We start from the raw sequence: 14794 nt of genomic DNA on the forward strand, positions 1-14794 counted from the left end.
TTATCCTAGTGGGGTATGATTATCTGGTTTTCCTTAAAAGAAACAAGGAGGTAAGGGGGAGAGAAAGTCAGGCAGGGACTCTGGTGTAGCTGCCTTCACTACCCAGAAGTCTTCCTTGGGAAATTTCTGATTTTAAACGTAAGGGACTCTTGTGCCCTGTGAACTCAAGATCATAGACTCGGCCAACCTAGCCCATTCACTTCTGTATTGTCGAAGGCTGCTGTTGCATTATGACAGCAGAGTTATATCCCACAACTTCCTATCTGGCCCTTTAAGAAAAAGTTTGCCGACCCCTGCTTTAGAGCCTCCAGATAATCATCCTTCTTTCTAAATTTAGGAGAAGCCATCGTCTCTCTTGTCCTATTATAGCCTCTCAAAAGCTAAGTGGCTCTTAGCATATATTAAAAGATTTTCTAAAAGACCATTAGCGTCTGCATTTAATTGTCCACAAGGTGGGGATACTTAATCAAAAACAAAACTAGAAAAAAACTGAAAAAGACACAGATGCTGATTACAAAGCAGGGCTCTCCCAAGGCTCAGACAGAAGGAGGGAGAAGGGCCAAGAAGGGACAGGTTCCCAGGGGCTCCTTTATTCAGCTCTGTCTAAGGTTTTAAGGATGGGATTTGGCTACCCTAGGTGGCATCAGGCTCTCTCACTCTGCCTGTCATGCTACTCCCCAGATGCCTGAAAACCAGGCTGGCATCTAACGCGCATCACGCTGAGAAAACCGAGCAGGTTCTCCCTGGGGCAAGTGAAGGTCTCCAATAGACGGTCCCTTACTTCTGGTGCCTACTGCCCCAACCCTACAGCATTTCCCAATCCAGGGACAGAATGAGCAAGACCTTTTTAAGTCTAAAATGAAGTCTTTGTTTATGAAATAGTGATCCAGTTGAAGATCCATTAACAAAAATCAAATTATCTCACATGTTCATACACGGTCTTGAGGGTTTCAATGCATTGCAGAACTATGGTCTAGGAGCACTTGATTCAGGAGTTGGGGGTAGAGAGGAGGGCTGTGCAGTTACCAAGTCCTGAGGCTTCCTCTGTGGGGTCAACTCATTTGGGACTGAGCTCCTATAGGCTCAGGGGCAATGGAAATCTGGCCTTCTGCCCTGAGACTGCTCACAATCTTGGTGGGGAGACAGGACCAAGGCCTATGGAAGTGGTAAATGTAATAACAGTAAGACCCAATATCCAAGAGAGTGATCCAGTGGTGGTGGCCCATGAAAAATAATAGAAATTAGGAGAAGGAAGAGATCAGGTGAAATAGAGATGGCAGAGAAGAACTCAGAGAATTTCAACACAATGAAAACTAAAGAAATTAGAAGTGATCAAGAAGTGCAAGGGAAAATGAGGGGGCTGGTCTGTAGGAAGGTGAAAGACCACTGATTGACAACTCTCCAGACTGGGTTCTGCATGGATGCTTTGTATGGTGACCTGTTTCACTGGCAAAAATAACTCCATCAGATGTGCATACTTATTCCCCTGCTGCCAACGAGGAGCTGAGGTCTAGGTCTAGTTACTTAATCTAAGCGTATTAGTTCTACAGCTGGGAAGCATGAAAACTGAGTTTTGTATTGTTTTTCTAACTCCAAAGCTTCTGTTCTTTCCAAAAGTGCTGATTGCACTGGGGAAGAATGGCAGATGAGGCTGTGTAGACCACACTGTGGGAAGCTTGGAAGTCAGAAAGAAATGTCTATTCATGTCACGGTTGGGGCAGGTTCTTGGAAGGACAGAAATGCACCGCTTGGTCCCTCAAATTGGAGCAAATACTGATCTGATTGGTCCAATGAAGAAATAGTTAAAACCAAGTTAACACTAATGGCAAAGACTTATTGAGTGCTACCTCTCACCAGGCACTGTTTCAAGAACTGCGCATACTCAAGACAACTCCGCAAGGAGGCTCCCATTATTGACCTGCATTTTACAGTGGGGCAAGAGAAGTCAAGTCACTTCCCCAGAGTGGCTTGGATGATAAGTTGTAGGGTGGAGATAGCAGGCAGTCTGGTGAGAGTCGGGGCTCTGGAAGCCTTTTGTTGATATGGTTCTCATTAAGGAGGCTCTAGTCTAGTTAAAAGGTCATTCATTCATTCAGTGATTCATCAACCAGTATTGATCAAGCATCTATCAAGTGTCAAACAATACACCAGACGTGGGAATATGAGGCCAAGGAACATTCCCTAACCTCATGGGGCATCCATGACAGTGAGAGTGCAGTTTATGAGGACTTACTTTACACCAGGACTGCTCACTCCATACATATCTGATAATTATCATTATCCCTCCTTTTTTTCCCAGCTGGAAAATACAAAGGCTTAAGGGGAAAAGTGAATTGCCAGGATCCCAGCCCAGGCCCCTCTCACTGAAAAGCCCACCTGGACCCCTTGCCATGACCAGTTTTCTCATGGTCCCTTGTCTCCCATCCACCCATTTGTACGCTCTGGGCAATACTCTCTCTTAGGCACGCTCCCTTCTTCATTCTACTGTCCTTCCTACTCATGGCCATGATGTCCAGATTTGAGTTTAGGAATTGGCTAAGTCAAGAGGTCTCTTAGGTCCCTATCCTCTTTCTATCACATGAAATGTGAGGAAGAAGGCTTCTTCCTCCTAAAAGGAGAGAATCACAGCCTTCATCTCCTTGGACACCGTCAGTGCCCCCAAGGGGCCTTTGGGATACTTGCTATCCATCCATTATTCACAAATATTTATTAAGCACCTATTCTGTGCCAGGCATCATGGTTGATACACATGCTTGGTACACAAATTTGCCTGGTACACAAATGCTTGGTACACTATGCTTGGTACATAAAACCTGACTCTTGCCTCAAGAAGCTTTATCTGTATTTTAAATGTCTGTAGTTTGGTGAAACAGATGGCTGATCTTGAAAATTGAGTCCAAAGCTGTCTTGGGTGGCAAGGCAGGACAGAGGAGCTGCTATCATAAGCCATGTGCTTGCTACAAGCTGTGTTTCCTCTGGCTGGTTGGCCCTGAGTCTCCTGGAGATTGACCACGAGCATATCAAGTCAGCATTTAACAGGGCACAAAGGCGGAGACTGGGAGACATCCCAGGGAATTGGGGAAAATTAACATGTGGAGAAGGGAAGAGTGGTAGGCAGCTTGAAAGACCCAAAAACTTGCAGCACTGCTGATGGTACTTCGGGCTGACAGAGCTCCCCTGGGCAGGAGCTGGAAACTCAGCTCTTAATGGCTGTGATATTGAGAGAGTTCCCAGTTGAAAGAAGAGGTGCTTTTGATGCCTGACAGTCCAGAGCCGTTTCTCTACTTTAATCTCTGGTTATAATTTAAATTCCTATGCACAATGGCCTTATGAAGCCCCTGCTATGCCAGCATGGGGGTGAGAGAGTGGCCCTTGGTCCCAGGAGAAGAGGAAGGACTGATACAGAAAGGGAACACCGTGGCCTGGGCTGCTCGCACCCCATCCCCAGCCTCTCTGGCTGACAACAGCTGCTGCCCCTGCAGGCACGTACCTTCACAACGCAGCACAGCACTGTTCCAGACCACGCTGCCCTCCTTCAGGACGCAGGTGATGGTCTCTGAGCCCTGTGTCCCAAGGAAGCCTTCATCACAGAGGAAGGAGATGGAGCTGCCCAGCTGGAGGCTGTCCCCAAACCGTTTGCCATTTACTGGAACGCCAGGATCTGGGCACTCATTGTGTCGGAAGGCTGTGTAGATGGGTTCAAAAACAAGATCAGACATCGCTGGAGTACAGAAGAATCCCCAAAGAAAATAAGCTTCCTTGGGATAGTCAACCCTAGAGCTCCACCACTTCCCCAAGAACTTGCCATGCTGGAGGGAGAGCTAGACACCCAGGATCTGGGCATTAAGCAGGTGCTCATTATTTGATTTCCTGCCTTCCTGAGCACCTATTCTCACTGCATTCTAATGGACATTTATAGATCAGACAATGAGCTAAGTGTTTCTGTTGTTAGCTCACTTACACCATATAATGAATCTATGAAGTAGTTCTTGTTACTCTACTTTACAAATGAGGAAACTGAGGCTCAGTGTGGTTAATGAGCTGATCTGTCTCCTCAATGTCAAATCCATTCCAAGTTTCCCTAACTTCAGACAGTGATGGGATAATTTTTGCTTCAGGTGAGCTGGACTCTAAATCCTGTGACACTAATGGACTGTAAGCATCATAAAGGAGGTGCCCTAGAACTAATAAAGTAGTCTGAAGCTACTTTATTTCCTTGCCTATTGTCAGGGCTGCCTCTCACTCTACCCAGGCAATTGATAATGCAGAGCATGGGGAGAGGACAGAGTCAGAACACTGCAGATTTAATCGTACTTTGCCTCCTATTCGTTACATGGTCCTGGACAACTTATGCAATCCTGATGAGCCTTAGTTTCCTGACTGATAATGTGGAGATCATCCTTCACTTGCAGGGTCATTCTGATATATAAATAAAATGAAAGTTGATATGAACATGAGAGTGCTGAGTGTTTGGTGCAGCACATGACAGGTGGTAAGTGCTCACTGAATATGAGTTCCCTTTCTTCTTCCCTCCTCTGCCTGGGAAGATGCTCTTTCCTGCTCAGTCTCTACCAAGCATGTTCCCTGCCTTCCTCCAGCAGGGGTATCACAGTTCTCTTGCTAAATGTCTCTGAAGCCAGGCCCTATTTGCACCCCTGCTGTTCTGAGGACAGCAGCTTTCCAGTGGAGACCAGGATCTGTGGCTGCATGGGTATGGGCCACTTGAAAAAAAAAATTTTGGACTCTGAAATCCCCTAGTGAGAGAAACACTTGCACATTCAGAAATAGCAGTGGTCCCGGAGGCTGTTGGATCTTGCTAGAGGCAAGAGGCCTGCAAACCTGACCCTTTCCATTACAGATGAGGTACGGGAGCCTCTGATGTGGACGTGACTGTGATGATCCCATGCAGGGCTTTGGCTGAGCACCTAACACCCTTCCCTTTGAATGCCTAGGTCAGCCCAGACTTGAGTCTCCCAACCTTTCTGCATTGGGAACTATGACCATGAAGTCGCCCTGACATTTAGAAATATGGTGTGGGAAGAAAAGTGATACTTGAGGCCCAGGAATCCAGGCATTTTTCTTTCAAACCCATCAGTCACATACATGCAGGCACAGAGGAAGAAGATGGAGCTGCCACATACGAACGCGTACATGCGTGGACACACACACACACACATGCAAATGCACATAACAGGAATATGGAGCTATTTCCAACATCTGGGAGCAAAAGCTCTGAGTCACGGACCCATTTCTCTCTGTGTACCTTTCCAAACCTCAGTTTCCTGGCATGTGAAAAGGGATAGATCTTGCTTTTTGGAGTTTTTGTTGTGAGGCTTCCAGTGATGACTGTTGAGTGCTCGGCACCAGGTTCGGCCCACAGTGGGTGCCCATAAATAAAATAAATAAAACTTTCATTTTATTTCTATCTCAATAAATGGCAGCTACTGTCATCATTGTTCATTATATTCCATGTGGAAGAAGAATTAGCTTTGTTCCCAGGAGTTCTAGGGGTGGAAGTGTGATCACTGATCCTTGTTACAGGGACACAGATTTCAAGTCAACGTAAGGGAAAACAACAAGTGCCTGCTAGCTATGGTGAGAGCTGTCTGGGGGAGGCAAGCTCCCTGACACTGGGCAAATTCAAACTCAGCATCAGTGATCATCAGCCAGGACGTAGGAGGAGATTAAAGTCCTGTGGGAGAGACTACACTAATTTCCTGACACTTGGCCATGGACGATTGTTTCACTGGCTGTATCCAGATTGCCTTACAAGCCTACACAAAATGTAGATTCTGGGGCCCCAACCCTTTAGTGATTCTGATTCAGCAGGTCTAGGACGGGGCCCAGATTTTTAAAATTTATTTATATTAATCCATCCAACGGTCCATTTGTATAAATGCGTAGAAAACTATCTGCTATCTGTAATAGCGCCCACCAATTGTTGGCAAAGATCATTTCTGCCTGGGGGGATTTTGGGTGGTGGTTAACATCTCTCCTTTGCCCTGTCCCTTTTTTTGAGTATTTGCATATTGGATGTGTATCATTTTTACAATGGTAGAGAAAGCTTGGAAAGAAATACAAGTAAGAGCTTGATCCTCAGGTTAGTCTGCTGCCCTCGAGAGGAGGCTTAGCCTCTGGGCCACCTGCTGCCTCCTCCTCCCAAGTTCCTGCTCAGTGTCTACACATATTCCAAACCCATAGAGTTCTCAGCCCTCACCGTCCTGGGTAAGTGTGTTCCCTGGGATATCTCTCACCCTTGTTCTTCCCACTCTGCCAGGGCAAGAAAAAGCATTTACTCATTCACAGATCCTTCCATTCTGTAAACATTTGCTGATCGTTACCACACACCAGGCCCTGTGCTGGGTTGAGGAAATAGAAAGATAAGCAATGCATACTCGCTCCTTTCTAGTATGAAGAAGCATGGTTGGTGCTAGACTCGGAAGGTTAGAAAAGACAGGACTCTTCCCCTGCTTCTTCCTGCTCATAGGGGATAAAACAGGAATCCCCTGAAGGAGATATGCCCTGAGAAGGTTGGTTATGTCCTAAAGAAGAGTGGTGAGGGGAATGGAATGGACTTTATCTGGCTGATCCTTGGAATCGAGGGTCCCAAATAGCCCACCACATAGCACCTAATGTCTTCAGTCCAACTGGGCGCCAGAGATAGGTGGAAGAAGGAGGCAAGGTCTTTATGCCAAGGGTGGGAATGGGGGTTGGGAAATCAGTATGTGTTTGTGGGCATGGGGTAGAGCTTGCACTGGGGACTTACCCTTGAGAAGCAGCCTCTGGGAAAGTATCTAGTTAATTGCTCAGACAGACCCAGCTCTAGCCTCACTTGACTGTTCATCATCAGCCAAGTTCACTGGATTTACAGCTTATTATGACCTGATAACCACTTCTTGCTATCTTTGGTGGCTTGCTATTTCTAGTCTCCAAGCTTCTGCCTGCCCCCCGCCCCACCAACCCCTCTGCAACCACGAGATACAGAAATAAAAATAATCAGTGCTGAGTTTAGGCTGCTTCCAGAGAAGGGGCTGAGGATTGAAACTGGAGGTGGCAGCTTTCAGGCAGTGGCCCTGAGAAGGGCTATGTGGAAATTCCCCAAGAGTTGTCTCCCATCAGTCTGGAAGCCCAACAGAAGTGTTGCTCCAAAGCTCTGATTCTGATTTGACTACGGGAATGGGAACTGGGCAAAGCAAAGTGAGCAGCCCTGCCAGGATCCTGGAGGTCAGCAGCAGGCAGGCATTCAGGGATCTGGGAGAGCACCTCAGAGAGGGCATCAGGAACGAATGAGAATGATAGTGGCTTTCTTTCTATTGGGCCCTCCCTAGTTCTGGCTGAGTCTTGTAGAATGGGGAAAGTTGGGGGCAAAAATGAGGTTCCAGGCTCCTTTAACATTATATCTCACAATGATGGGAGATAAATGCCCTTTAGAGAGTGACTTCCAGAAAAAAGCACCTTGCCTGGCAGCCAGTGCTGCATGCCCTTTCTTGTTGGGAGCTCATGTTGGGGGTTCCGTGTCTGGCAGCCCTGAAATGCCCTGGGAATTGCCCACTCATACCAACACTCCTCCATGGGAGCACCTTTAATCATCCTCAGAGGCAGACACTCAGAGGGAGGACTCACTGGTAAAGGTGATGTTGAAGCCCCTCTTCCCTGTGGAGTGGTCAGTCTGGAACTCGAGACGGGCCACGTGGCCACTGCTTGTGATGGAGGAGGGAAGCTGGTTTCCTGAGAAGGTACCCAGGACGGGTGCCTCGGCGGTGGCCCCATCCTTGATGACCAGGAAATCAAACTGAGGCTCCACGTCAATGTCATTGAAGGCCAGGTGGATGCGGCTCTCAGGCCTGGCCAGGATGAGCCAGACGCAGTGGAGGTGGTTGCCGTAGTCCTCTGGGTAGTTGGGAGACAGGACAACCCCAGACGGGCTGGTGAAGTTGAAGAAGCAGGAGACTGCAAGAGAAGAGCAGTGGAGGTCAGTAAGCATCCCCAATATTCTGCCTGGGCCACTGAGGGCTGGCAGGAGGCACATCTTCTTAGCCTAAAAAGCAATAGAAAGAGTGGCACAAGGTTTGGGTTGGACTGGCTGAGCTCTGAGCTCCAGGCGGGAGACATGCTGGGCTCCATGCTGGATTTAGCAATGGGAAGGGCCCCTTTCGCAAAAGGCAGGCATGGCAGAACTGTCTTCTCTTGGCTCCTCTCCTCTAGTCAGCACGCTCACCTAGGCTGTGTCTTCGTGCTTTGGGTCCCTTGGGTGGGGCAAATCCATAACCCAGGCCTAAGCGTAGAGTCACAGTCCCTGACCTCTCTCAGCTGGGTTTGCAGCGGTAGGAAAGGACATTGCTTAATGACACAGTGGTGGTAATTCCCCAGGCAGTAATGGGGTAGAGGCAGTCCAGGACCATTTGTCTCCTTCAAACATTTTTGACGGGAAAATGATAGGTGTGCCATGAGTTTCTGATAACCCCAAGATACCACATTATGCTGAAGAGGTGCCGGGAGCACCATCTTTCAGAGACCAAAGCTTCTGAAGAAACTGGGGGAGGGAGGTGACAGTGTGATCCCTGCCCTTGTCCTGTTTTCTCTCCTCTGTTTTACCCTAAGGATCCACTCTTCTAAAAACCCTTATTTTAAGCCCTTTTAATGCCAACTACTAACAGACCCTGGAATAAGAATAGGTACATAAAGTGCTGTAAATGAGTAAACAAACAAACAAACACATGCTAAAACAAAATTTTAAAAGAATATAATAGAATGAAAAAAATAATTGCAACACCTATAATACAGGAAAAATATCAATATTGAATTAGAGCTTTTATTATTATTTAAGAACATCACCAAGATGAGTAAAGAGAGTGCTTAGAGGATTCATAAGAAAATAGAATAATATGATAACACAGTCCACTTCAATCGGAAAAATAAAGAAAAAATATAGAACCCAACATTGTTGAGGCTTTATGGCATCTTATATATGCATTTATTGTCAGTTGCAGAGCAAAAGTGATATGATCCTTTTTGAAGGGAGTATGTAAATTCTTATCCAGAGCCACAAAACTACTCAAAGGCTGACTCAGTAATCTCTAGGAATTAATTCAAAAGAAAAAGAGCCACCTAGCCAAAGATGTTTACAATGACATAATTTTATTAGAGAGGAAAAATGTGAACAAACTATATGTCAGCCCAATAATGTGAGGTAAATTATAGCCTTTAATGTGATGTAGTTTGAGTGCAATCATTAAAGTGATAAATATGACCCTGTAGAAAGAATGTTAAACATAATTTTAAGTAAAGCAGTAGATCATAAAATTATATGCATGCTTTTGATTATAGCTATTAAATATTTGTTTATATATGGATAAAGACTGGACATGAGCCCCCAAATAAAAATTGTATCAGGGTTATAGGCATTCAAAATGAAACAAGGTTTAATTTTTCTGATTGCAAAAAGGCTGTAGGTTCATTCTAAACATCTTTTAATAGATACAAATACAAAGAAGGTAATTCCAAACATGGATAAACATTTAAGTCCATTTATAGCATTTATATAGATGTTTGGTGTTAATTAAATTGATATTTAAGTGAGTAAAATATTTGACTTACTAAATGTAATGATGCTAAGATGAAGAATAATAAAATGATGTTTGCCAAAGGGGAAGAAAAAACACATAAAACAAAAAAAATTGGTGACTCCTGGTGATGAGTTTAGTCCTGATTCTTCCTGACTCTGCCCAGCTCCCCTTTTTCTGCATGAAGTATTTCTTTTCCAGTCTGCAGCTGTAAAGCCCTCCCATGCAATTCAGCGAAGTAAGCCTGTTCCTAAGACACATTCAGTCTCATCCCTATAATCCATGTATGTTTTAAGTATAGAAAGACTTCGAGCCAAGGAGAGAGAAGGACATGAAAAAGCTTTTAGGCAATGCAAGATACAGCTAATGGTAATTACTATTATATATTATTGAGGGTTTACTAAGAGTAGACATCATTCTAAGCACTTTCATCAATTACTCAATTTAACTGTCACTATAACAGTATGAAGTAGGTATTGTTATTAACCCCATTTAAAGATGAAGACACTGAGGCACACAGAGGTTAAGTAATGCACGGCCAGTGAATGGTAGCACCAAGGCCAAATCAATGCAGTCTGACTCCACACACCAAGCTCTTACCAACCCCCTACCACTGTCTCTCAGTATGAGAATAACACTTCCCACTGGGCCTATGTGACCGTGGAGTCTTAGAATGTGTTCCTTGAATCTGTTGAAGATTCATCTGTTGACTTGAAATATTACATCAGCTCTGAACTGGGGGTCTCTAGGCTGGACATGGATGCCCCCACACAGCCATCTTGTCTCTAGCTTTGTGGGAGTTCAGTTGGGAACATAAAGCAAATAACAAGGAATCAAAACCCAAAGGCAAAGACCTTGAAGACAGAGGAGGTGAATCAGGAGGCCCGCTGAGCAAGTTCAAGGCAGATGAAGACAAAGAAAGCTGCTAAAGTTTCAGAGGGAAGAGGGTCAGGGGCACTGTGAGTATGTGAGCAAATGAATTTACTGTAGAGGAGTATTTAATTAAGTAGGACTGAGCCCCTCACCCCTGCTCCATCATTCCATCAGTGTGTTATTTTTTCTCTACAATCTTTCACCAGGATTACCATGTAAAGCTCCAGGAGCACCATTTTGGAATTTGAGCATCTATATATGATAGCTCTGCTTATCATTCTCTAAAATTATCTTGTTTACATGTTTAGCTATTGATGGTCAGGTCCTCCCTCTCCCCAACACATACACAGATCTTCCATGAGAGCAGAAATCTCATCTGATTTTGCTGAATCTTTAGCGGCTCCCACAAGGCCTGGTACATTGTAGGTTCTCAACCAATATTTGCTGAATGTATCAATGAGTACCTAATGGCTGAAACCATTCTGAAAGATGATGACATGAACATGCGGGCCTCGCAACCCTATCCCACTCCAAACCTCAACCAACGGATTGACCAAAGTCTGTACAAATATTAATAGATGGACACCTGTGTCAACTCCGGAAAACAGAGAAAAATACTGTGCTTCAGCCCTCCATGTATTTCTCTTAGACATAGTACAGATGTGTCCCTAAATAATTTACAGTGGAAAAGGGTGTGAATGAGCCAAATGCTTAAACAGCAAAGGCAAGAGAAAGCTGCTCTTAAATATTAAAGGCCTAAAAAAAGTCCTTTTTACATCCACTCAAAGATGTTTCTTATTCAACCAAGAGATGGATTTAAATGTAGTTAACAAAAAGCATAAAAAAAGAATGACAATGAGCAAGTAAACCATATGGTAATGAATTTAAATAATTTATATAAACATAGTTATAAAATGAAATGCAAGTGTAACAAATATTCCTTGGAAGAGAAAACTTAAGACATTACTCCTGCCCAAACTCTAGGGTAGAATATTCCAGATTATACTGACACGAAGAGTAAAGTTGGAGCAAGAAGATATGCTAATTTGTTCATCTTGCAAGAAATCCTGTTTTGTAGTTTCTGTGGTTAATTAGAGAAATATAGGTTGGGGTATGTTTTTAAAGATGTTAGGTGTAATTAGTAACAGAATATGAAATAGCTTATCTTCAAAATTACCAAAGAGGAAAAAGCAAAGCAGTCAGTTTAGGGGGAAAAAAAAGAAATTCAAAGGAAACAACAAAGAAGCATGGGGTAGGGGGATTGTAACATAAGAGGCTTTAAAAAAGATAAAACATCATTTATGACAATAAATGTATACAGGTTAACCTCCTAGTAATATATAACCTTCTATTTGGGACAAGACACACAGCTAAGACAAAGTGATCCTGAACAGTCAAGAGTAAAGGAATGGGCCAATACAGCTCAGGCTTTACATTAGAAGAATGTTATAATTTATCAATACAAGTCCAAAACATTCTATTTAACTGGTGGACTGGGCTCAGGGCATCACAGATTTTAAAATGATCCCTAGGTGATCCCAAATTACAGCCAGGCTTTGAGAACTACTGGTGGAGGCAAATGTGAACAACAAAAAAGGAGTTTTAATATTAATATCAGATCCTTGGATATTATATTACACCTGACTCTTGCATGCTCCTTTTCTTATGCAAGAGTTTTCTGGACAGCTACCAAAAGACATTTCTTTTTATACCTGGAAAGATACAGGGCTGATAAACTGACACTCTTAGAAAAGAATGTGACCTTCTAAAGCTCTGTCTTCCATCTCAAGAGAGTACTCAGAACTGTTGCAACAAGGGCAGTAAGAGGAAGTCTGCATTGTCCTACAAAGATCTTTCTTGCTCTGGAAAATTATGAATGCATGTTGTGTCATAGTATTTCTGTAAGAGAATTTAGGGAGAGCCTGCTTCTCAGTGCCCCAAATGACGATTTTAAAAAAGTCGTAATTGGATCTCATTACTATCAATCACCCAGGTTAAAAGAGGGAGATCAGGCACCTTCCTCCTTCAGAGTAGTGACCAGGCTGTGCTCATGGATCTTGACCTTGACTAAACTTTTAAGTCCAAAGCCTCAGACTGTTGAAAAATAATAAAGATGGGAAACTTGTTAACAAGTAGATGTGTGATTACTGTGCATGATATTGGGTTATGATTGAACATGAACTTGAGTAGAAAATAAAAGGGGCTTGTTGAAGACCCCTCTTTTATTATGTTTTTCTTTTGGTGTTGTCCCTGCTAGCATCATTGCTTTCAAAATGATAATTCAAAACAAAGGGAGTTTTCAATAGTCCTGATGGAGACCCGAAACAAAATCCAAATATCATATTTGAAACATGGAGAATGAGCCCATTCCAAAATAAAGATAAGACAGTTATGATATTTTAAGTCCCAAAATACAAAAACAGACAAAATAAAATATACTAACCTGAAGTCAAGATAAAGTTAAAGAGGATCTGAGAATATTATGAGTGTGTGTATTATATGCAACTCTGTAGTCTTCAAACAAGAAATGCAACCTTCTTTACAGGTACCCATGGAATATTACAAAATTAACTTTCATTAGGCTATAAGAAAATCCCCATAAATTCTACCACAATGCAAAAACTGTTGGGCCACATTTTCTGTTCACAGTACAAATAAACTGGAAGTCAATAAGAAAATAACAAATAAAAATCATAATCACTTAAAAATTCATAAAACTCTTTCCAAATAAGTTCCCGAGTTCAATGAGGAAACAAAGCTGTCAATGTAGACGTCTTATAATGATGATGATACTAGACCAAAGCTGTGGTAAGAAGAAAATTCATAGCTTTCTTCACAATTAAATAATAAAGAAATAGAATAAGTGAAATTAGTGTTTATACTTAAAAAGTTACAAAAAGAATAACTGAACAAGATTAAGGAGAGAAGGGAGAATAAACTTAGAAAAGATGAAAACAGAAAAAAAAATTGGCATCCAAAGAGATCAATAAAATTTCTGACAGGTCTGCTCAATAAGTAGAAATGGAAGAGATAAATGTACATAGAGATAGGAGGCTATAACAAAACTAAGGTGATAATCCAACTATAAAAGAATAGTATACACAACATATGAAGTATGGATAAGATGGAGAATTTCCTAGGGAAATTTGAATTACTAAAATCAGCACAAAGGGAGAAACCCGAGGAAACTTGAAAACCTTTAGTGGGTAGGTGGTTTGATGGCCAGTGCTTCAAAACTGTAAGCAAACTTGTAATAGCCATGCTATTTAAATTGATCTTGATGCGATACACTCATAACAATAATATGTAAGATACACACACATGATTATATCCATCAACACAATGACACACCTACAGTGTAAAAAAACATACATGCAGAGTGCTAGAAAATGAAATTCAGCCTTACAACCATAAGCCAACATCTCCTACACAACAAAAACAACAAAGCTTTACTGATGGGAAGAAAAAAATTTGTAATGGAGAGACAATCTATATTCCTGGTTGATGAAAAGTGTCCTCAAATCACAGTACAAATGTAACACAATTCCAGGCAAGATCTATTTTCTTTTTCTGGAACTTAAAGCCACTGTAAGATCCATCTGTTGGTAAACAGGTGAAAACAGCCAAGCTCTCCTTGAGACTGATAAGGAATAATTGCACGTAAGGTGCTAGTTGGCATTCTAAGAGCTTTCTGTATCTTAACTCATTAACTCTCACAGCAACCCTCTGAGACGGGTACTATTATTAACCTACTTTACAGAGACAGAAGCTGAGTCCAAATGTTCAAGTAACCTGCTCACAGTCATACAGTCACTGTAGGTGATAGGGCTGGGAAAATAAGCCAGTCAGGCCAGAACCAGAGCCTAAGCTCTCAACCATGACATTTACTTCCTCCCAGAGGAGGAAGGGCTTGCCAACTCAGATATTAAATATTAAAACATATTATAAAGCTATAATAATATAATTTATACTATGTTGACTTCAAAAGAGAGATCAATAGAGCTAGAAAAGAAAGTCCAGAAAAAGAGCCAAAAATATATGATGAAGGGGGCTTTTCAAATTAGCAGAGATAAGGTTGATTGATCAATACAAGATGCTACAACAAATAGCTGGCCTGTTATTGACAAAATTAGATTCACACTTCATGCCATGTACCAGAGAAGTCCTTGAAGAAAATATAAGGAATATTTGCATAATCTTGGAGGTAAGAAAGGACTCTATTAGTATTACACCAAAACTAGAAATCATAAGGGAAATTTTAAACAACACAAATGGAAGGTTTTAGATTTCAAAAATCCCCATAAACAAAAGCTGAGTGATGAGAGACAAATGGAGACAAAATATGTGCAAGTTACCAT

General features: G+C 42.5%; 1 protein-coding gene across 2 annotated transcripts in view; it reads right to left on the reverse strand.

The window, feature by feature from the left end:
- The window catches only part of CSMD2 (CUB and Sushi multiple domains 2), a 616956-nt gene that overhangs the window by 213316 nt on the left and 388846 nt on the right, over positions 1–14794 (reverse strand). For both annotated transcript variants that reach the window (XM_017527996.2, XM_017527992.2), the window contains 2 exons: positions 7624–7950; positions 3491–3685 (listed from right to left, as the gene is read on the reverse strand). In XM_017527996.2, coding sequence (XP_017383485.1) covers positions 3491–3685; positions 7624–7950 — 522 coding nt within the window. The remainder of the gene's footprint in view (positions 1–3490; positions 3686–7623; positions 7951–14794) is intronic.

Source organism: Cebus imitator, unplaced genomic scaffold (assembly GCF_001604975.1).
Source record: "Cebus imitator isolate Cc_AM_T3 unplaced genomic scaffold, Cebus_imitator-1.0 Scaffold51, whole genome shotgun sequence".
Lineage (NCBI taxonomy): Eukaryota > Metazoa > Chordata > Mammalia > Primates > Cebidae > Cebus > Cebus imitator.